The sequence below is a fragment of the Ursus arctos genome, unplaced genomic scaffold (genome assembly GCF_023065955.2).
Source record: "Ursus arctos isolate Adak ecotype North America unplaced genomic scaffold, UrsArc2.0 scaffold_30, whole genome shotgun sequence".
Lineage (NCBI taxonomy): Eukaryota > Metazoa > Chordata > Mammalia > Carnivora > Ursidae > Ursus > Ursus arctos.
The window spans coordinates 25966484-25990948 of NW_026622986.1; the positions used below are offsets into that span (position 1 = coordinate 25966484).

At 36.5% G+C, this 24465-nt stretch overlaps 1 protein-coding gene across 3 annotated transcripts in view; it reads left to right on the forward strand.

The window, feature by feature from the left end:
• Positions 1–2147: 2147 nt before the first annotated feature.
• The window catches only part of UPF2 (UPF2 regulator of nonsense mediated mRNA decay), a 105483-nt gene continuing 83165 nt past the window's right edge, over positions 2148–24465 (forward strand). For 2 of the 3 annotated variants that reach the window (XM_044392084.3, XM_026478637.3), the window contains exons 1-4: positions 2188–2275; positions 7585–7964; positions 11217–11996; positions 20810–20970. In XM_044392084.3, the coding sequence (XP_044248019.1) occupies positions 7603–7964; positions 11217–11996; positions 20810–20970 (1303 nt within the window). In that variant the 5' untranslated portion in view covers positions 2188–2275; positions 7585–7602. Of the gene's footprint in view, positions 2276–7584; positions 7965–11216; positions 11997–20809; positions 20971–24465 lie in introns of all 3 variants that reach the window. The other variant, XM_044392083.3, reaches the window with a different exon arrangement.

Below are 24465 nucleotides of genomic sequence, written 5' to 3' on the forward strand. Positions count from 1 at the left end.
TAAACATAATGTAGTTACAGAAAATAGTGAAGTTTGAATTATCAGAATGCAAAAATGATGACTTCTTCAGAGAAGCGTGTTTCTTCCAGTTAGAGATTGCGATGATATCCTCACATCAAAAGGCTTCGGTGGTTTTGACATCCTTCTTTGGAAAGAAAACAATGGGGAGCATTTTCAGTCTACGAAAAGGTCTAGGCTTTAAGGCAGTGGGATACATCAGAAAAAGCTTGGATTTTTGGAGTTGGACTTGTAATAGTATGCTTACTAGTTTTGTGATATTGAATTAAATTAGTCTTTCTGTGGCTCAGTTTCTATAAAATGGGGATCATAATACCTACAGGATTATTATGATTGTTAATTAAAATAACAAATTTAAAATAAGCAAAAGCTCAATAAAAATGCTTTTTTTTGATCCCTGTATTCACATGATTTCCTTTTAATACCTCATGAAAGGTAAAGATTGACTTGAATAGGCAGATTTATTCATTAACAGCATAGAGGTAAATTTTCTTAAGGTAGGCAGACGAAATGAGAAAAACTTCTGAGAAGAACAGTGGTGGCCATCCCCGGTATGGTGGTTTGGGACAGTTCTCTCCTAATTTTTTGTTGTTTTTCTTAAGTAGTGGAGCCTAACTCAGGGCTTGAACTCACAATAGTGAGATCCAGATCTGAGCTGATATCAAGATTGAAATGCTTTACCGACTGAGCCACCCAGGATACTCCCTCCCACTTGTTTATCAGTGGTACAGAATAGCAGCATGTATCTCTCTCTTTCACTACCCTTTAAATGATTGGCTTATTAGTATTTTGAAAAAAAAAATCTAAGTACAGGAAACATCAACACTCAATTTGTGAAGGCGATTTGCATGCTACTAATAAATGGAAAGCGAAGCAGTGAATAGAGGCAAATGGACAAAAGCTGAATACAAAGGAACCTAGGCATGCCTCATGTATTTGAGGTTGGTAGCAGCTCATTTTGTGGGCTTGTATATCGGGTGAGGCGCCACATGTCAAGCAAGAATCAAGACCAGTTTTGCACCCTTCTTCCTTTGGCTCCTGACCAGTCAAAACCAACCAGTACAAACACCCAGTGAGATCATTTTAGCAGATCCAAGCACTGTTTCGATAAAAATCAGAGGCCAGATACACAAACTCCGCAATTTAAGAGGAGTGGATAAACTAATACCCATTTTAAAAAGTTGACTTGGTTTCGCATTCGAAAGAAATGACAAGACTACCCAATTTTTTAAACAAGTGATTACATCCAGTAACTCAGGGAGCTCATTCCATTTTAATTTTTAAAATTTGCTTGCTAGGACAGGGTACTTTCTAAGATCTGTTGAGAAAGACCTTCATTCTTCTTCACCCTCGGTTGTTTTTATGTTGAACACCTAAAAAGTGCTTCTGTAAATTCCCCCACCGGACCTTCGTAGTCTTTTAGGGAACTCTTAAATCTAGACCCATTCCTCATCAACTTCCACTTTTCCCACCAGCCATATTCTCAGGCTTCTCCAGTTTCCAACTTCCTAAATCTTCAACCTCACCCCTCGAATTAGTCCAATCAAACTTTCTCTTCTTAGACCTTTCCCTTACGTTCGCTCCAGGAAACTCCCCTGAGAATCACGTGGCCAAACTTGTCCTTAATGGCGCTCCGTAATTCTCCTACTGTTCCACCGCCCTTCCTTACCTCCTGTTAGCTCCGCCCCACCCCATTCTAGCTCCCCCCACTCCCCCCCCCAACAAAGTGCCTGCGCCTGCGCATCTCCAATTCAGGCGCTTTCCCTTTCCTGGCGACCAATCCACTTCCTGCCTTTGGTCCTTGAAACACTCCTCCCCTCCGCTGGGGACCTGACTTGAGGTGCTGGTTTGGTTGGCCTATTCATTGCCTGTCTGAAAAACTCGCTCTTCTCATTTGGTGGACATTTTGAACCAGCCTCTATGTGTGTCGCACCTGTCTGAGCCTTTGCTCGCGATCCGCCACTCCAGGGTTAAGCTAAGGGCACCGATATGCCCGGTGAAAGGAGACCCGGACAGTTTTCGATCAGGCAAGCGCCAGAACAGCTTTTTCCTTTCCTCCTCCCTCCGCCCCGCCCCCACCCGCAGCCCGGCCGCGCTGGTGAGTGGCGGGCGGGAGGGCCGGCGGGCGGAGGGAGGAGGGGGAGCTGAGGGAAGGCGGGCCCTCGGCTGCGAGATAGGTGGGGGGAGGGGAGGGGAGAGCCCGAGCTCTGGAGTTGGTGCTGGGAAACCCGGGGCTAATGTTGACAACAGGCTCGAGGTGAGTCCCGGGGAACCTCCTTCCCCGCCGCTCCAACGATCGGGAGGAAGCGGGGCTGGGGGGCACCGGCCTGGACTCCTACTCCCTGAGGGACCCAAGAGGCGACTCCGCACCCCAGCGCTCCGGGGGCGGCGAGCAGTAGACGGACCGCAGCTCCGGCGTCGTCCTCCTCAGACCCCTCTCCCGGAGGCTCCCATCAACGCGGGCTCCCCCGGCCCGGGGCAGACATGAGGGGCGGTGGAGGGGGTGTCTGCCCCACATGCCCGGGCTGGGCCTCGGGGCTGAAGGCGGGCAGCCTGCTGTGGCGGGGTGAAGGTGTTTGGGGGTGTGGAGTAGAGCGAGGGGAGGTTGGGGAAAGCTCTTCGGGAGCCGGGAGGGAAGCGAGGGCGAGGAAGTGGGGAGGGTGCGTGTGTGGGAGGATGTGGAGTAGGGAGACCAGCCGGAGAGTCTCGGTCTCGGGTGGTGAGGGAGTGTGGGGTGAGAAGTTGGGGCTGGGGCAAGGATGGTCCGCGAAGGTGACCGTGGGTACCTGTAGGAAGGGGAGTTGTGGCGGGGAAGCGTGTGAGGTATGGGAATGTGCAGCAGGAGCAGGGGTTTGTGGGAGATGTGTGTGGAGGGGAAGGGGTTTCGGTGTTTGGGAATGGTGGGCATGGGCTATTTCGTTTACTTCTTTTTAGTCACATAGGCTGAGGGTTCTTCGCTTTGCCTTTATCCCAAGGCTCCTAGTACTTACTCTCGTTAGTAGTTTTGAACCGAGGAGATCATCACAGGGTATTTGGTCGTCAGGTTGACCAGGCAGAGCCAGCTTACGAGTTTGGGGGTACACACTGAACCGGACCATCAGCTCTTCTGCTCTTTTAGAACTTGTATATAGTGATGCATCAGACCAAAGTAAAACTATAATTCACCCTTATCACTTATCCTAGTTTTTAGGTGTTTATAAAAATCATACAACTCATCAAGAAAACCCGTTTTGAACTCTGGTGAAAACTTGTAAAAACTTTGAATGAGTCCTTGATATTTAGGACTTTTTGTAAAGCGAGGGACTGAGAGATAAAGCCGCTGTGCGATTCTGCCCTTAGGATATTTTGAATGACAGAATCAAAAGGTAAAACAGCATTGTCTTCTTCTGGAGTATTTTCAGAACAGTCTGATTGTGATTTCATACATAGTCCATATGGTACTTGGCTGAAGGACTGTCTTTAAAAGGGAAACACCCCTCTCTCTGCACTCTGTCCCCCAGTACACTCCATTGGTACTTGTTTTGCTAACTAATAAAGTAGTTTTTTCTTTCTTTTGGACATTCAGATTATATTTAGAAAACAAAATAAAATATACAGCCCAAGGGCCAGGGCGCTACTTGAGAAGCTAGGAAGGTGGTTTTAAAACATGGCTTCCTTTTAAGGACTGGCTGTAATTGTACTCAGTAATTTGTAAGAACTAATGATATTCCAATAAAAAGATCACTAGTATTTATTTTGATTATTTTGAGATGAAATCTATTTAATATTTTAGTTTTTACTTAAAAAACTTTTTGAAATTGTTCAGATAAAATATTTGGCTGTTTATTAAAGCATGGATTATTAAAATACTTCAAAGAAATTTAGCATTTCACTAAATACAGTTTAAATGACAGTACAAATGCATACGGATCTAAATTAGGTTGTTTATATTTTGTTTGGCTTTTAAAATCTTGAGTCAGGGTATATAGTGGAGAAGAGCACTAGACAGTGAGCCTTGACCTAGCCATTAAACTAGTGTAATTGGGCAGGGCCCTCTTCTGCTACCATGTCAATGTGAAAATTGAAAATTGGAGTAAAGTCTAGTAGTCCAAAATTCTAAAAAAAAATCTCATCTTCATGAACTTTTCAGTGTTCTGTGTGAAAGAATAAACATTATTGAATGCCTTCTTGATACTACCTCCTATGCTAGTAGATTACGAATTTTGTAGGAGAGGTACCAGTACCTCCATTTTATTGATGAATAGACTCAGAAGTTAAGTTGCACAGTTCCAATAGCTAGTGGGTTGCAGAGTTGGGATGCAAACTTAAAGTCTGACTTCAAAGCCTATGTTGTTTTCACATGTTGCATTGCTGGTCTTTACATGAGCCTTTACATTTCTGTCATATTTTTTGTTCACTGAAATTTAGTTCGAAGCGTACTTTAGGTATGGGTATGTTTTTAATACAACGATGAAGTGACTCAAAGAATATAACATCTTAGTGAGAATCTGTTTTTTTATGTTCTAGAGCAGGATCAATTCATGAGTGCCTACTACAGTTTGATGTAGTAGGCATTTACACATTTATTGAATAAATGAATACTGTAGAGAGTCACAAAAGTTCAGGAGACTCTGTTAAGCTTATGCATGATCCTTTATGAATTTGTCAGACTCCAAGTGAATTTAATGTTTTTATAGAACTTAATGTCTAAATTACCTTCATAAATGAGACATTACTTGTAAATTTTTATGCCATTCTTTTTGTTGTCTGTAGTTCCTGGTATCATTGAAGTGTCAACTTGTTGATAAACTTCAGAAAATACCAACTCTGTATATAAAGAGTATTCTTTGTGTGTGCATAATGACAAATATCCCTAAGTAAGATTGTATTGTTATGTTAGGAATTATCTTATCCCTGTATGTTTTAGCTAATGTCTGCCAAAAGTTAAAAAAATGATGTAAAAACTGCTTAGCCATTATCAGGGACTCTTTCTATTCAGATTCATAATTCTATGATTTGTCGTAGTCAGTATCTATGATCAAGTCTTCCACCTCACAGTTTGATACTCTCATGGTTCTTAAAAACTTTACTTGAGAGTATGGGTTCAAATTCCAGCTCTGTCTCCAGCTGTGGAGGCCTTGGTCAAGTTACTTGGTCAAGTCTCAGTTTACTTATTTATAAAATAGGGAAAATAATACCCACCTCATAAAGATTTTAGTATTAAATGAGATAATGTATGTAAGTTGTTTACTGTGGAGCCAGTGAGTGGTAGCTATGAGTATTTTCTTCTCTTCTAAAAGTTTGCTTGCTTTAGGACATGGTTTTTTCACACTAAAGGTGGGTATTTGAAGCTGCTACACTTCCCAGATAACAAATGTTAACACTGCCTTGCCACGCAAATAAGTAGTTATGCTCTTTCATGTTTTAATGATTGCTTAAACAGGATTAACAGCTTTTTTTCTTGAGTTCCACCACTGAGGTTAACTGAAGCCTTTGGGTGTCATTGTTAAAATAAATGCATAGAATATAGGGGTGCCTGGGTGGCTCAGTCATTAAGTGTCTGCATTTGGCTCAGATCATGATCCCGGGGTTTTGGGATCAAGCCCTGCATCCGGCTAGGGAGCCTGCTTCTCCCTCTCCTCCCCGCTCAAGCTCTCTCTCTCTCTGTCTCTAGCTATCTTTGTCTCTCTCTCAAATAAATAAAATCTTAAATAAATAAAATAAATGCACAGAATGTGGACCTGGAGGAGAATCAGAGTAAAAGAGGAAAAGGGAAAGGAAGAGGTGGTTGAGAGAATACAGAGGGTTGCTCGTGCCTCCAAAAATTACTTAAAGTGCTTCTGTTGGCCTAGGTTTTCTTTCTGTGATAAGATTTTATTGGAGTGCTGAAATAAATGCATTGTGTTTATAAAATATTTATTATTGCAAATTTTTTGTTTGCTAACCTTGTTTTTATTGCTGCAACTTAAAATCTGTATTTGAAAATAATTAAGAATACTGTGTATATTTTCAGCTTTTAATAAAAAAAAACTAGGAAGTTTAGGGGCGCCTGGGTGGCTCAGTCATTAAGCGTCTGCCTTCGGCTCAGGGCGTGATCCTGGCATTCTGGGATCGAGCCCCACATCAGGCTCCTCCACTGGGAGCCTGCTTCTTCCTCTCCCATTCCCCCTGCTTGTGTTCCCTCTCTCGCTGGCTGTCTCTCTTTCTGTTGAATGAATAAATAAAATCTTAAAAAAAAAAAAAAACTAGGAAGTTTAAATAATTTAATTCTGTATTTCTTAAATAGAAAGTATTTTGATTTTCTCATGTGCAATTTTCAGATGATTTAGGACTTAAAACATGAAACACTGTCCATAAAAGAAATTCTATTAGAACACTAGTTCTAAGTAGAGAAATTTATTTTTAGGAAAGAAAAATGCTGAATTTTGCTGGGAAATTCAGTTTTGTGTTCCACAGTTTATTTCCAGTTAACTGTATAGATCCTGTGCTATAGACCAGTGTTATCCAGTAGAACTTTCTGTGATAATTGAAATGTTCTGTATATGCACCGTCTGATGTGGTAGCCGCTAGTCATATGGAATTGAGCACTCGAAATATGGGTCGTGACTGAAGAACAAAATTTCATACTCTTTTTAATTAATATTTATGTAAGTAGCCACATGTGGCCAGTGCAGTGGTTTTCAGCTGGTGGTGATTTTGTCCCCAGGCAACATTTGGCAGCGTCTGGAGTTTTTGGTTGTTAAAACTGGGGAGATACTGCTGGTATCTCCTTAGTAGAGAAGGCAGGGATGCTGCTAAACGTATAGTGCACAAAATAGTGTCAATATCCCCCCCCAAAACCCCCAAAGAATTATCTTGCCTGAAATGGTAATAGTGCCAAAGCTGAGAAATCCTGAGGTGGTGGCTATTGTATTGGCAGATCTAGACAGAATATACAGATTTTGTAATCACCATTATGTTTATTTATAGATTAATTTTGGCTAATACTAATGAAAAGATTAAAAGTCTAGTATAATTTGAGATAGTTGATGGTTTCTGTATTTGAAAATTGGATAAGATTAGAATGATAATGTGAAATCTGTCTTCTATTGTCTATTTTGTCAGTTTGTTTATAGGAGGAAAGAGCTCGTTTATGTTCCAGCTTAAAAACTTCTGTTCCATGTAGTGTGAAATATGTCAGGAGCATCTCCTAACAGATGTGAAATGTTGGGATTGAAACCGATTGAAAATATTCTCAGATGCATACTGAAGTATTTATGATTGAATGTATATTTTGTAGTTAATAATGGTTGAATTTGGGCAGTGAGTATATGGAGGTTGGTTATATTGTGCTCGCTACTTTTGTGTTTCAGTTTTTTCTTAATAAAAAGTAAAAAAGTGCTTAGATGAGGCATAACTAATAATGATAGAATGTGGAATGTGACCAAGAAATTATTTTATCACAGAAATAGTGTTCATTTTGTATGCATTTATTTAGTCTTCCACAACAATTGCATTAATATGTTCTGTTTAAAAAACTGTCACAATACTAAAAGTCACTGCATTTACAACACTACAAAGAATACTGACATTCTTTTACTCTTACAGATTGTTCTGGGTAACATAATGCCAGCTGAGCGTAAAAAGCCAGCAAGTATGGAAGAAAAAGAAACTTTACTAAACAACAAGGAAAAAGACTGCAGTGAAAGGCGGCCAGTGAGCAGCAGGGAGAAACCAAAAGATGAGATCAAGCTTACTGCCAAGAAGGAGGTTATTAAGGTCCCTGAAGATAAAAAGAAGAAACTGGAAGAAGATAAGAGAAAAAAAGAAGACAAGGAACGAAAGAAAAAAGAAGAAGAAAAGGTGAAGGCAGAGGAAGAATTAAAGAAAAAAGAGGAAGAAGAAAAAAAGAAACATGAAGAGGAAGAGAAAAAGAAGCAAGAAGAGCAGGCAAAACGTCAGCAAGAAGAAGAAGCTGCCCAGTTGAAGTAAGAACATTTATTTTATTATTGATATGAGGGAAGAGATATTAGGAAGAAGATTGAAATATTAGGAAAGCAATGATTATTTGGATTCATACTTCTGGGGTGCAATTCAGCAAGAGTTGGGAGTATCTTCAGTTACTTGTTCTGTTATTTTCAGTGACTAGAGGCATACTTATGATGCTTTAATTATTTGTATTAAATAATAGGAATCTTCAATACATATTTTTTGAGGTGTAGGGTAATCTGGATTGGTTTTGATTTTTTTTTTTTTTTTAAGATTTTATTCTTTTGAGAGAGAGAGAGAACACAAGCAGGGGGATCGGCAGGCAGAGGAGAGGGAGAAGCAAACTCCGCGCTGAGCAGAAAGCTCCGTGCAGGGCTCGATCCCAGTACCTTGGGATCATGACTTGAGCTAAAGGCAGACGCTTAACCGACTGAGTCACCCAGGCGCCCTGTTTTTGATTTTTAAAAAGTTTTTTTTCATGGTCTCTGTCCTAAGTTGAAAATCTTTAGTCCTTAATGGCTGTTATTTGCGGAATTCTTATTATGTGCCAGGCACTACAGAACATATCAGCACATACTCTAAAGGCACTCCTAATGATCCTCATTTGACAGATAAATAAAGTGAAGTTTGAAGAAGTTACAATAAAGAGTGGAGCTGCTGGGCTTTTTGAACCTAGCCGACTTAAAAAATTTGTCCTTAAAAAGAATTCCATAATGCCTCCCATTCTTATTTTCGTCTAAATCTATTTTTAGGGGTGCCTGGGTGGCTCAGTGGGTTGAGCATCTGCCTTCGGCTCAGGCCATGGTCCCAGGGTCCTGGGATTGAGCCCCGCTTCTGGCTCCCTGCTCAGCAGGGTGTCTGCTTCTCCCTCTGCTCCTCCCTCTGTTCATGCTTGTGCTCCCACATGTATGCATGCACTCTCTCTCTCTGAAATAAATAAAATTTTTAAAAAATTTAAAAAATAAAATAAATCTATTTTTAACCTTGTAAATCTATACAAGTAGTATAATGACCTGGCGAAAAACAAGGTAGTCCTTAGGAAAAGTAAGATATAGCACGAGTGAAAGCTGTTGAGTAGCATGGGCTCTTCTCTTCATATAATTTAAAAGGCTGTTTGCAAAAATGAATTTTCATGGATCTCTAGAATAGCTCAGCCACCTATTCTCCTACCAAAGTTCTTTAGCCCTTTTATTTTTAATAAGGTACTGAAACCTTAGGTATGGAAGGCAATAGTAGAGGCCAGTTTGGGAATATTCAGAGCCATGATTCTTGAGAGTTTCTTGCTTATATTTTACTTTTTTTATAAAAATTCACAAGGAGCTGTGGACCACACAGAATGGGGCAGGTACAAAATGAGATTGCTGTTAAAAGTGAGTGTAAAAAGAACACTGGATTTTAAGACTCATGAAAAAAAGAATGTAATGTATTTCACTGATTATTTTATATTAATTTTATGTTGAAATTTAACTTTTAAATTTACTGGGATAAAAATGTATTCAATTAATTTTAAAATATTATAAGGATATTCAATTTCACTGTTACTTTTGCTCCTCCCTCTACCCTAGTATAGAAAGACCAAAAACAAACAAACAAATAAACAAACCCACAAACAAAAAACCCAAACCACCAGACTCCCAACTTCTTGTTGGGAAAAATTCAAACATATGTAAAAAAACAGAATAGAATAACAAACCAGTCTTTCCAAGCCCCCCAGCTGCCTTATCTACCCAGGATCAACAATTACCCACTCACCCTGAGTACTTTAAAGTATCATTATTTCAATGGTAAGTATTTCATTTATGTTATTGCAGATGAAAATGAACTTATTTAATGCATATACATAATGAGTTATTCTTTCTTAAAGTGTGCTCTCACTGCTAATCCTTTATTTGTGTATGGCTGGGAGACTTCCAAGAGATACTCACATGTCCATGTTCCCTGTGATGGATGCAACTCCCTGTTAACTTACTGTGGCTTTTAGTTGAAAAATCGTAGAAGGGTAGCTCAGGGATGGTAATCTCTGAAAGATGAAAATCTGCTTTTTAGAAATTTATATTTTAAAAGTTATATATTTTGGTATCTCAGAAGCCTCAAAGTCAGATTGTCCTATCTTCCTGCTCAAGTTATTTTACTACTTTTGCAATTTAAACATGTTCTATCTTTTAATTTTTTTTTCAGGATAAACTGTTAGGTTTTTATTAAAGGAGTGTTATATCTTACAGTTATCTTCTGGTTCCTTTCCAGATTTTCTTAATTACACTTGAATTTTAAGACCCAAACTGAGAAAGGTACTTTATTAGAGGTTTGGTTAAGCCTGAAGTATGGAAAAGTGGTTCTTAATATATCAAAAAAATTTTAATGCTTTCTTTTTATAAACATTGTTCTTTAAAGTATTCTTTGTGGACTTTTTTTTTTTTTCTATATTCCCAATGCTTTTATCTGTTTTAGGTCTTATATCCTTCCCAAGCATATTTTTTATTTTTCATATTATGCATCATGTGTTTAATCCGTTTATTTTTGCAGCTTTATTGAGGTAGAATTGACAAAAGTGTTTTATACGTTTAGTTTGCCAATTGGCAGAATGATTTTTTGCTCTAGTTTTTCAGAATCATCCACTCTGCCACATTTGGTATTTTCAGTATACTGGGTTCTCATTATCTTAAATCATTAATAAAATGTTTTTAAAATTCGGGGGCGCCTGGGTGGCTCAGTCGGTTGAGCATCTGCTTTCGGGTTGTGGTCCCAGGATCCTGGGATTGAGCCCCACGTTCGGCTCCCTGCTCTGTGGGGGGGGGGGGGGGCTGCTTCTCCTTCTCCCTCTGCCTGCTGCTCTCCCTGCTTGTGCTCTCTCTCTAATAAATAAATAAATAAAATATTTTAAAAAATGTTTTTAAAATTTGGAAAAGGGGTTCTTGGCTGGCTCAGTTGGAATAGTGTGCAAATTTGATCTCAGGGTTGTGAGTTCGAGCCCCACCTGGGTTCAGAGATTACTTAAAATCTTAAAGTATGGGCACCTGGGTGGCTCAGTCAGTTGTCTGCTCTTGATCAGGTCTTGATCTCAGGGTTGTGAGTTGATAAAAGATCAAGAAGTCTTAAGAAAAAGTAGGAAAAGGGCTTTTTGCATGTTTCGTTTCTTTGGGATGCTGATGCTTATATGATTACGTTTTCATTGTCGTTCACTCTTGTGAAATTTGTCAGTGATTGTTCAAAATATACAAGGTATTTTATTTACTTGTTTGTTTTTTATATAGAGAGAAAGAGGAATCCTTTCAGCTTCATCAGGAAGCCTGGGAACGACATCAGTTAAGGAAGGAACTTCGTAGCAAAAACCAAAATGCTCCAGACAACCGACCAGAGGAAAATTTCTTTAGCCGGCTAGACTCAAGTTTGAAGAAAAATACTGCTTTTGTCAAGAAGCTAAAAACGATTACGGAACAACAGAGAGACTCCTTGTCCCATGATTTTAATGGCCTAAATTTAAGCAAATACATTGCAGAAGCTGTAGCTTCTATTGTGGAAGCAAAGCTAAAAATATCTGATGTGAACTGTGCTGTGCACTTGTGCTCTCTCTTTCACCAGCGTTATGCCGACTTTGCTCCGTCACTTCTTCAGGTTTGGAAAAAACATTTTGAAGCGAGGAAAGAAGAGAAAACCCCTAACATTACCAAGTTAAGAACGGATTTGCGTTTCATTGCAGAATTGACAATAGTTGGGATTTTCACTGACAAGGAAGGTCTTTCCTTAATCTATGAACAGCTAAAAAATATAATTAATGCTGATCGGGAATCCCATACTCATGTTTCCGTGGTGATTAGTTTTTGTCGACATTGTGGAGATGATATTGCTGGACTTGTGCCACGGAAAGTGAAGAGTGCTGCAGAGAAGTTTAATTTGAGTTTTCCTCCTAGTGAGATAATTAGTCCAGAGAAACAACAACCTTTCCAGAATCTTTTAAAAGAATACTTTACATCTTTGACCAAACACCTGAAAAGGGACCACAGGGAGCTTCAGAATACTGAGAGACAAAACAGGTGATTTTCAGATATTTCTCAGAATTGAGAATTTATTTTGGAGCTCATACTTAAAAATTTTTAAAGTCTTCAGGCCACTGAAAGAACTTGTGGAAAAGGGCTCATTGCAGGTGATTTCTTAACATTTCCAGGAGAATTGCAAAGTACCAGTCTAAGTACTCATGTTTAAATGGGAATCTATGATAGATTTTGTTTCTTGAATTTAAAAGAAACCTGGCAAGTATATATGGTGATATTTACTTTGTGGATGTGTTTTGTTCCTGTGATTTAAAAAACTCCTTAATGTTGAGGGATAAATTTTCTTTTTGTGTCACTTTAACTTATCTGCTATTATTTTTGTGTGTTTTATTGTGCCCTCTTTATAACAGGTTTGCTTTCATTGTTTTGTATCTTAACTTACTGATGTCACTGTCGATACTCGTTCTTAGAAAATGAGTCCTTAGATCAGAAATGAGGAAAATACTGCAAGAAGTTAGATGTGAAAAAAAAATTCTTAAATGCTACTATTTTAAGTGCATTTACAGGAGTCTTTTTCCTGGGAACATCCATTTAAAGTTTCGTGGAATAATGTATGTGCCTGTGGTAATTAGTGAAGATACCTGATTGAGGGGCCACCTTTGATTGTTACAAGATACTGCTGTGTAACCTCTGTACCTAGGAGGTTAGAACAAGTTAGAAGTTGATGTAGCTGGTGGGCAGTAGCTCAGTGGAGGGTGGATTTGGAGAAGGGCCGAGGGAGTAGAGAGAGGAGGCAACAGCAGTGGGGTTTGGCTGAGTATTTTGCACCTATTTAAAGTGCGTGGTTAAGAGTCTGATGTTGCTTTTTTTCAAGAATTAGTATGGGAGGCTACACTTTATTTCCATAAACGTGCAGTTGGGAAGGACCTGCTGGTTTAAGTAGTTACCACCAGAAGGTGATTGACTTAACTAGAAGTGAAGACTGTAGCAGTGTAGTTAGGTCTGCGTCAAGATAGGTACACAGACTGCATGACTAAACGGCGATGGTTGAGGGTTACTGAAGACGTGAGAGTTTAAGATAGCGATGGTGTTCCTCAGGGTTTCTTTAAAAAAAAAAAAAAAGATCTTTGTTTTGTGCTTTTGAATAGTGAGGACTGTTTTAGGCAACTTTAGGGTGTATTTATGTAGTCAGTAATGAGTTTAACAAGAAAACAGTGGCCCTCTATTAATATTTCTCACATATTTAATGTTTCTTAATTACGGCTTACATAGTGTTTTGTCATTTTCCTAGTCCTTTTCTTTATCCCGTAATACCTCACAGCTGATTTTGTAGTATGCTTTGATTACTTTTCATTGGCTACTTTAGGGGTATTATGTGTGTGTTTACTTCTGATAGGCCTCACAGAAGCTTAGAGGGTAGAGTCTACAATGATTTAATCCAATCACCTTTCCAGTGCAGGAGTCCATTTTACAGATTATCTGACAGATAAAGTATTCTTTCTTTCAAAGTGCCATTCCAGTGTTGGCACACCTACTCAGTAGGAATTCAGGCTGAAATTTAATTCCCCATAAAATGGTTCCCTCTGATTTACTTCTTTTTTCTGGTACCAGTGGAATATAAGCTGCTTAAAGTGGAGGTCCATGAACTGTTTACCTATTCACCATGAATTAAGTATAGGGACAGATTAAGCATTTAGACATCTTTTAGACATAGCAGTTTTCCTTAGTCCAGGCTAAGCATTTAGACGTAGCAGTTTTCCATAGCCCTGATATTGTTCCTATATTTTACAAAAGTATCTGCGGTGATTAGAAAAAAAAAATAATTCCTTTACCACAGGCAGTTTGAGAATACTGACTTGGGACATGTCTCCTCTTTCGTACCCATGATAATGTCTCAAATATTTGCAGATTGCCAGAATGTTTCCCTTTCATCTTCTCAAGGCTGAACACCTCCTGTTCCTTCAGTTTGTTCCATGATTTCCACATGCCTATCCTTAGGACATTCATTTTGGATGCATTTTTTTTCCTGCCTGTAACCTCAAATTCCATTACTTTTTGTAGCTGCCTTCTCATTCTTTTGACTGTTTGTGAGGCTTATATATACCTAAAGATTAATTTCTCAAATGAACTGCTCTCAGACCCGTTCTTCACCTTGAAGTAGTGGAAATAGTCTCTTAAATCTGAATGCAGACTTACCTCTTTTAACTTTATTTAGATGTTTTTGGCAAATTACTTTATCCTAATGATAATTTTGAACATTGAATTATGTTTTATCTGCTGTGTGTATTATTATGTACTTATCTGCTGGTCACATTCAGCTTTGATAAGCAGACCTGTTCTTTAATATTATTCAAGTCACCATGAGAATTTTGAACAGAATGTAATGTTAAGAGCATGGTTTTGTGGCCTTTATCTAGAAACTTTTACTCATTTAAATACAGAACCATTAATCTGTTCGTTATTAGAGGAGGTTATTTACCTAGTATAAATTGACCTTAGCATTGTAGCAGTCATTTTATCATGGGATACTATCTGCTTAGATGCAATAATTTGGGAGATGGGAAAATCTTAATCACAATATAGAAAATAATTGGCATATAGCTTAATAAGAAACTCATGCCTTAGGATAGCTTCAAATTGAGCAGCCTCTTTAGTGTAGATTTGAATACCTGACTGACCAAGAAGACATGAGGAATGGATTAGTGCAGAGTCCCTTGGCCTACTATTAGTACATTACAATGTACTGTTAAAATGACCAGTTTCCCAAAGTTTCCCCCTCCCAGTCATTATCCAGTAGGTGTTTCGAGGTTATTCTACATCATGGGAATAATCATGGACAGTAGGTTTTCCCAGTAAGATTTCTCTAGGCATGGTAATTCTGGAAATCTAAGTGCCAACCTAGCGGATATTTAAAACTCATATAGTTAAATTATTTTAAGCCTTTATTCAATATATTAATAATGACAGTTTTTAAAAAAAAAAAAACAAATATATTCTGTTTTCAGTCTGTGAATCCTAAATGCTCTGGGTCATTTTAATTAACTTGGGAGATGGCACTATTCATAAGAGGTTGTGAAGTCTTCATCTATACTCATTCAAGTCTATACTTAAGAATTCTTTCAACCAATTAAAAAAAAATAGAATAATAAAATCTCTGGTATTTTCGAAAAGACACAAATGAATGAATGAAGACAGTGATGCATAAGACCTGTTGAGTCTTAGCTGTTCTTTTCTCATGTTACCTGGGCTGATACTACAGATATTAGATAGCTAGTGCTGTTTCAAAGCCGCTGAGGGATTTGTAATTATTAGCAAATAATACAACTGACCGTAGAATTTGGTGAATTCTAGTAAGTGTGACCTTATAAGCTTTTTGTACTTCAAAGAATTTTTAAAATACATTTTGTTTAAGTGATTGATCCTTGGGAGTTATAATTAATATTTACACATTTGAAAATATCTAGTAGCATCTGCCAGTTTAAAGTTAATAGCTTTACTTGGTAGGTTTTGCTTTTTATAATGTTCAGTGCTCTTACTTTATACTTAAAATGCTTTGTGCTATGAGATATTACTCTCATAGAGGTAATATGACCTATTTTTTGGCATTTAATAAAAATTGAAGAAATGATTTAATTTTTATTAGATATAATTTAATTATGTAACATTGTGTTTCTTGCAGTAGTGAAATCATGAATTCATATATTAAGTCAATTCTTGCTTGAGTAATTTTAAAGTGTTTTAATTCCTTTCTTTCTCCCTAACTGGTGGTAATGATGGTAAAAGTTCCTTTTTTCGGTACTGGTGAATTAGGACCTTCATGATTGCATGTTCAGACAGCACTAAGTGATTCGATTGAAAGTATAGAAAAAATAAATAAGAATGTAGGATTTCCCTGTTGTTATTGAAATCAGAGATTTCTTTCATTACTGCAAATTCATGAGGTATTACTTTGCCAATGTTGAAACTTAAAAACACATTAATGTAAAATTAAGTAGTGTTGCTTTTGCCTTCCACTTTCCTTCCAGGTAAGTTGTACCTTGCCTTTACAGGTAGAATGTTTGATAAATTTTATAGTATTTAAGCACTATTAAGATATTATGTCACTGTACTTCAGACTCAACGAGGCTTTAACAATTTTGTAAGTACTCTAAAATTGTTATTTCTTTCCTGAAATTATCTCCCATTCAAAGACTTTGACAGTTATTTAATAAATATTTGAGTACAGTTACGCTTACTATGCTGTAGTATCTTTTCATACAAAATTATAAGACATCCATAACCGAATTCTAAAATGAAACCAAAAGAAAATTTAATTCGCTTGAAAATTTAACAAATTGCTAAAGGAGACAAAAAGTAAAACCTAGTAGTTTTTCTGGGTCTACTTCATGGTTAATTTTTTAAAGATTTGGGCCATGTGTTCTATGTTATTTTGTATGACTGTATAAGGTCAAAGCTAAAATGAATTTTCTGTGTTCTTGCCAAGATTTTTTTCTTTTTTAATTTGGCTAATATAAGATCAAATAATATTTGGTATTGAAGTTCTTGCCTTTTTTACAGTGGGCTGTGGCATTTTTTTTCTCATTAAAATACTGTTTTACATTGATAAAGTGCATCACATGTATGATCTTAATTGATCCCTCATAATACCCTTGAAAGAAATACCTCTATTTTGAAGGTGATCAGATCTAGGTTGATTAAAGAGCTTGCCCATTGTGACTTACATAGTAAATGACAGATCCAGTTCTTTCATACCTCTTCATACTGTATTTTTTCACAATTTCCATATTACTCATCTTTATTGCATTTAGTACTTACACTTAATTTTAAGGTGTCTAATAAACACAGTAGTGACTTGGTGCTTACCAAGTCAGATCCAAACAGAAGGACCCAAAAAGATATAAAATAAACACCCCAGTGTGAGGCTTGCCTTTGATATATGCATTCGAGAGACATTCTAATTTCAGTATAAGGTACCATGTGGATAATTTTAATTTGGAAGGCATTATAGTCCAGTAGTTGTGAACATGGACTCTGGAGCCAGGCTACTTGGGTTCAAGTCTTAGATCTGTTACTTACTCAGTTCTGTAATTCTTGGCAAGTTATCTCACATCTCCGTGCTTCAGTTTTCTCGTCTGTAAAATGGAATAACAGTAGCACTCTACCTCTGAGATAAATGTGAATGATGTAGAGTGAATTCACGTGTAAAAGCACTTTTAATAATAGTATCTGGCTCATTGTAAGTAGTAAATGTGAATTTATTATTTGTAGTATATTGCCTGCTTAGTCCTTCAGAAAGACTTGATGAGAATTTCTCTTGTACCTTTTTATGATTTTGAAAATGTGTGTTTTTAAAATAATGCAAAACAGCAGTAAACAATCTACAAAATAAAAGACCACGAGTGTCGAGCAATAAGAATAAAAATTTAAAAAAGGAAAACAACAAAAATATGTCTTTTAATACTAGAATTTTTTGAGGCATTTATGACTTATGAGATTGAATGCTTGATTTAAGAATGGACTATTTGATATTTTCTGTCAGTTTTACAATATTGAATTAGCAATATAAAAAACACTAGAAATCAAAGATTGATGTACCTTAGGATTGCTTCCAGACAGTGATAACTCATCATTGGGTGAAGGAGGTCTACTACCTTGTATTTTTATTATAATGAATAAGATTTGGAATTAATTTTGTTTTCATTGCTTGCTTTTTATATCTTTAAAATGCTGCCAGTAGCTCCCTATTTTACAGTGATGTCATGAGAGGGAATGTGTTCATTATAATACATTTAACAATGATACTGATTCATTGAACTCGAATTATGACAGGCATTGGCAAACTATGGCCCACAGGCCAGATAGACCCACCACTATTTTTTATACAGCTGGTGGGCTAAGAATAACAATGGCTTTAACTTTTTTGGATGGTTGGGGAAAAATCAAAAGAGGAATATTTTGTGAAATACTAAAATTATATGAGTTCAAATTGCAGTGTCCATGAACAAAGTTTTATTGGAACATGGTCACGCTCATTTGTTTATGTATTAACTGTGGCTGTTTTTGTGCCATATCAGCAGAGTTGAGTAGTTGCAACAAAGAACAAATGGTCTGCGAAGCCTAAAATACTTATATCTGGCTCCTTTGCAGAAATAGTTTTCTAACCTCTAATTTATGACCATCTCAAAAAGACTGGCTTCTGTTCAACTTTCTGAATATATGTGCTTCTGAAGAGATGGTAATTAAAATATGTGATAAATCATATATTCAGCTTGATTTTGCATGGTGATATATTCCCATGGAATTCTCATAAGAAATTTTGGTGAGATTTACACCAAATAGAATAGGTATTTTGATCAAATGTGCTGCATAATGTTTAGTTCCCTCATACAGGTCTTCTAAAAAAGTTAAACTGAAAATCTTTTCCAATGGGCTTCATAAACATAAAGAACTGCCATATATAGTACAGTCATTAAAAATGTTTCATTTTAATTTGATGAGCACTTCTAAATGATTCTAGGGATTTTGAATGTTCAGGACCTATGATGCATTTAATTCTGTGCTTGAAATCTATAGTCTTACTACATGCTGTGTGTTTAGTCTGATGTTCAGTAAATATATTAAATAAATGGTCAAAGGGAATATGTAGGACTGTATAAGTTTTGTGTATGACAGAACTCTTCCAATGCCATTTCATTGGTATCTTGTGCTGCTTGCTAAGTTTTTAGTGTAAGAGATGATTAGAAAATAAATGCACCAAAATTTAAGCTTTTGTCCTGAGGACTGTTCTCACTAGGTAGTAACCTAAGCACTTGTAAGTTAAACAGTTAGGTAAATTAGTACTGTTAAAAAATTTGACATGGGATTGAGATTTGGGGAAGTGTGAGGAGTTATCTCTGGAACTTCAGAGTTTTAAATTTGTTCTAAGATGACTGGAAAGGAATTGGCATGTGTACAGAGGGAACTATTATAGAATTAAATCACTTTTAATTGATGGAATGCAAAGTCACAGGCAAATGTTTGAAAATGAGATTGATATTGGAAAAAAGAGTGTTCCTTTTTTGTTGTGATAAAATAGTCATCACTTTGTTACTGCTTATATATCATAAATGCTTAGTGAATGTTGTATAACCTAAAACGGCGTATATGTTCTTCAGATTACTAGAATGTCAGAACTTGTTAGAGAAAGTTCCAGGTTCTGTTATTTTGAGATATTTTCCAATTTCTTTTCAAGTACTGAAATAATTTTGCATCTTGTCAATAGAGGTTTTGAAATCTCTTAGGACTGTTATTATTGCTCTGAACATAATCTGCTACAGAATAAACTCCTAAGTTTTTATTGATGAACATTTTTTCTAATAATACACTGCAGAACATTTTAGAATAGCCTACTTTTGAGTATTATTTATTTAAACAATTTATTTCATTTTAGTGTCTTTTTGTCTTCAAAAACGATATCACTTCTAATTAAAAGTTCTGACAAGCTCACTTATTCAAAGTGATAGTCATTACTTTCACAGGTTGAGTACTTTTGAATGTTGGGTTTAGAATTCATTCATAAAACTTACTGAAAGACTGTTTTTTTTCCCGTAAAATTAGTTTGAAATAAATGGTTAAAGAGGGAAAGAAATTATATTCTTGTTCATAGAACGATACTAATGTACTTTTAAATCGTAAGAAAATGAGTGAAAATTTTTCATTTTAGATCCCTAATAGGCTGGATTTAAAAAAAAAGATTGGATTTAATGAATAGTAACCTATGCATTGATCTACCTTGTGCTTATAATGGGAGCTGATATTTCTAACTTAGGAAACGTTGGCTGGAATGTTACAGCATTTAAGCGAAAGTTTATGTGGGTAGGAATGCGATAAGATGGGAAAGGTTGGAAATTGTTCCAGCTAAGCTGGGTGAGTAAGTTTAGGCATGGTTTTTCACTTTATTTTCTGTAACTTTTAATAAGATATCACCAAAAAACCACCTCGTTTTCTTCCTTGTTTATAAGAAAATGCAAATGACAAGTAATAAAAAAACTTTTAAATATTTTGAAAATGACTTAATTTACAGTGGGCTTTTTGAAACCTATATTGTATTTGCATTAAGGTTTATAGATTTCACATGTTACACTACATATGTACTTAGTTACAAATAGATGTAGATATAGACATCTCAACTATCTGTATTTATAGGAAGGTTTTTACTTCACTATTCATTTTGAAAATTTTCAGTAGTCTGCATTTCTAATTATGGGTGGCTTATTAGTGACCTGTTTGTAGAGTAGAAGACTAGTTGTATTCTCTGCTCCTGAGATGGCCTGGCCTTGCTTAAGTGTGTTGCTCAATTAATATTTGGTAAATGGGTAAATAACCAATACTTGTACAGTAAGCTGAGAATTGGCTGTTAGGAAGATGTGGGCTTTTTCAAAAAATCTTGATTCAAATCATTGTGGAAGTTTAAGGATACTGATTTGATAACTTGTTTTTGAATAGTAACTTTTTTAGGTATGTTAAGTATTTTTGATTGTGTCTGAAGGGAGTATGACTTTAACAAAATACTTTTAAAATGATTTTTATTTAGTGGCATTGTTAAATTTTACATTTCTGTGGGCATAATCTCAATATTCTTGGAAGAACTAATGTTAAATGTTAAACTAATGTTAAATTTAATTGATTAGGAGAATTTGATTATACCAGTTTTAATTTTCAGATACATCTTGAAAATGTAAATAAAATAAATTGAAGAAAATCATGCAAAAAGCTTATGTGATAAAATACACTTTTATAGAACATTCCCAGTGTAACAGTACATGATCACATGTATTTTGATGAGATTATCAGATTATTTCATCATTTGTTTATAGGCGTATTCTCCATTCTAAAGGGGAGCTAAGTGAAGATAGACATAAACAGTATGAGGAATTTGCTATGTCATATCAGAAGCTGCTGGCAAATTCTCAATCCTTAGCAGACCTCTTGGATGAAAATATGCCAGATCTTCCTCAAGACAAACCGACACCAGAAGGTAAGATAGCCCTAAAAACATTGATTTTTCAGTAAGCACTATCACTTATCTTTACTTTGTCAGATGTATATTATTGAGAATTTAAGTTTTAAACATGCCTTTAAAGTGTTTTAAATGAAAGGAGTATTAGGCATGGTCATTTACCTTTTCTTTTGTCAGATTTATATGATTGAAAATTAAGTTTTAAACATGCCTTTAAGGTGTTTTAAATGAAGAAGTAGTATTAAGACCTAACAAGAACTTTGAAAAGCTATTATTTGAAATACTCCTATGAATGGAAAAGGCTTTGCACTTAGAGGACAATAATTAACACATATGATCTTATGATGCATTCCTTCTGGTTCTTTCATATTAGATATCTTTGAATTATATCCAACAGGCCCCCCCCCCTTTTTAAGATTTTATTTATTAGAGCAAGCAGTATGGGTGGGGGGACAGGGAGGAACAGAGCTGGAGGGAGAAGGAGGAGGAAAGAATCTAAGAATCTCAAGCACACTCTGTGCTGAGTATAGAGCTGGTCACTGGGCTAGATCCCACAACCCTGAGGTCATGACCCGAGCTGAAACCAAGAGTCCGATGGTCAACCAACTGTGCCACCCAGGTGCCCCTATGCTATTAATTTTATATAGAAATGTAATTTTTATCTCTGGAAGCTGGTTATATTTTCCATGGTCTCAGACATGCTTGGTCAGTCTCCTAGCTTGTTGAGTATATGAAATACAGTTAGAATATCTGTTTTCATATCCTTGTCTACTAATTTTATCATATATGTCATTTCTGCATTGGTTTTAATTGATTAAGTGATTGATCTCCTCTACAGCTCTTGTATTTTTTCTACTTTTTGCTTTTTCATCATGTTTAATTGGATAACTGCTGGATATTTTTGTATTCTTAGAAATATCATTGACCTTCATTCTGTGGCACAGTTAAGCTACTTGGAAACAATTTTATCCTTTTCAGGTTGGCTTTGTTAGGTGGGATCAGTGCAGCCTTTAGTCTGGGGCTAATTTTCCCTATTACAGAAGCAATATCCTTCTGTACTCTACCTGATTTCCCATGAATTGGAAGATTCATGAGTAGTTATTTTCCCAGTCTCAGCTGGGAAACCCTCACACATAACCCTCACACATAGGGGCTGATCAGCATTCTGCTGAATAGTCAGGGGGCACTGTCTGCCGATCTTTAAGGTCTGTCTCTGTGCTTTTTCCTCTCTGGTACTCTGTCCTGCAATATCTAGCCACCTAGGCTAGAGTCTTGCCACACTCTCAGCTTCTGTCATTCTCATCTCATGGAGACTGCTGGGGTCGGTTTCACTTCTGCCGTACTTGGCCGTACTGGAAAATCTTATCAGGCAGTAAGCTAGAGCAGTTAATTATAGGGCTCAGGTTTTTTGTTTCTTCTCTGTAGGAATCACTTTCCTGTGCTAACTGATGTTGTGTTCAAAAACTTTCATATATTGTTTGCCTGGTTTTTTAGTTGTTTTAGGTCACTGGTACCTCATCTTGGCCTGAAGAGGCCTAAACTTTTAAGTGATCAGAATATTTGTTCCTGGGGTGCCTGAATGGCTAAGTCAGTTAAACATCTGCCTTGAGCTTAGGTCATGATCCCAGGGTCTTGGGATCGAGCCCTGCGTCAGGCTCCTGTTCAGCAGGGAGCATGCTTCTCCCTTTTCCTCTGCCTATTTGTGCTCTCTCTCTCTCTGTCAAATAGATAAATAAAATCTTTAAAAATAATAATATTTGTTCCTGCCCTGCTGAAATAAGATCATATTATATATGCTATTCTGCAACTACTTTTTTTTTACATTTTATTATAATTTTTTATTTTTTAAGTTTTTATTTTAATTCCAGTCAGTTAACATACAGTGTAATATTAGTTTCAGGTGTACAGTATAGTGATTCAACACTTCCATAGAGTATATGTATTTTAAGTTTAAATATATAAAGTTAAATATTCTTCCAAAGAAATTTACATGCCACTAGCTATGTGAGAATGAGTGTTTCCTTACACTCTTACTGTATTGTAGTTCTTGATTTTTATCTTCTGAGTGAGGTTGAGCATCTTTTCTTTAAGTTTACTGGCTGTTTTGTTTCTCTGTGACATACTGGTTTGAATCCTTTACCCCCGCCTTTTCTTTTTAATCAAATATTTATCTATTTTTAATTGAATTATAAAAGCACTTTGCATGTTAAAGAAATTATTCTTCATCACATCATTGCCAGTATTTCCTGTAATTATCTACTGCTTTTTGACTTGGTACCATTTTTTTGCTTCTCAGAAGTTGATTTTTTCACAATTTATAATTACCGTGCAAATACATTTTTCATATATGTAAAATATTCATGCATATTATAGAGTAGAAAGTGAAAGTCTATCTTATGCTTTCCATTTTCCAAGCTATCCATGGTTAATAGTTTGATACGAGGGGCGCCTGGGTAGCGCAGTCGTTAGGCGGCTGCCTTTGGCTCAGGGTGTGATCCCGGCGTTCCGGGATCGAGTCCCACATCAGGCTCCTCTGCTGGGAGCCTGCTTCTTCCTCTCCCACTACGCTGCTGTGTTCCCTCTCTCACTGGCTGTCTCTCCGTCACATAAGTAAATAAAATCTTTAAAAAAAAAAAAATAGTTTGATACGAATCTGTCCAAACTTTTTAGTACAAAATAGATATGTAAAATATATAATCAGATATTGATACATAGCTTTATTGTTAATTTATGTAGTATGTTATTTTGCATTAACTTTTCTCTTTCAATAACATATTTTTGAGGAAGTGCGGAGTTCAGATTGATATGCCTTATTATTTTAGTACCTGATTAATATTACAGAGTGTATAAATGCAGTTTGTCAGCCCTTATTGGTAGATATTTAGATTCTTTTCAGTTTTGCTCTGTAACAAACAGTGCTACAGTGAATATCCTTGTAAATCTTACTTCACATTTTCTTTTATTTCTTTGGTATAGATTCCTAGAAGGAATCTTGCAGTTTGATCAAAGATTATACTTATTTTAAATATTGATAGATACTGGGGTGCGTGGGTGGCTCAGATGGTTAAGTGCCTACATTCAGCTCAGGTCATGATTCCAGGGTCTGGGATCAAGCCCTGTGTCGTGCTGTCTGCTCATCGGGGAGCCTGCTTCTCCTTCTCCCTGTGCCTTTCACTCTCCCTGCTTGTGCTTGCTCTCTCGCTGTCTGTCAAATAAGTAAATAAAATGTTAAAAAAAATAAGATAAATATTGATGGATACTGACAGATGACATCTCCTTAATGCTGTATTAATTTATACTCTAGAGAAGGTATGAGAGTGCTTACTTCCCTATGGTCTTGTCAGCGTTTGCTGGTATCAGTCTTTTAAACATAATCTAATGTGTTGAAGTGATAAATGTTAACTTTATTTAACATTATCCTGATTAGTACTGAAGTTAAGGTTCTTTTCATATGGTCTTTAACTTACCTGTTCAGAGGCTTTATCCATTTTTCTGTTGGAGTTTTGGTCTTTG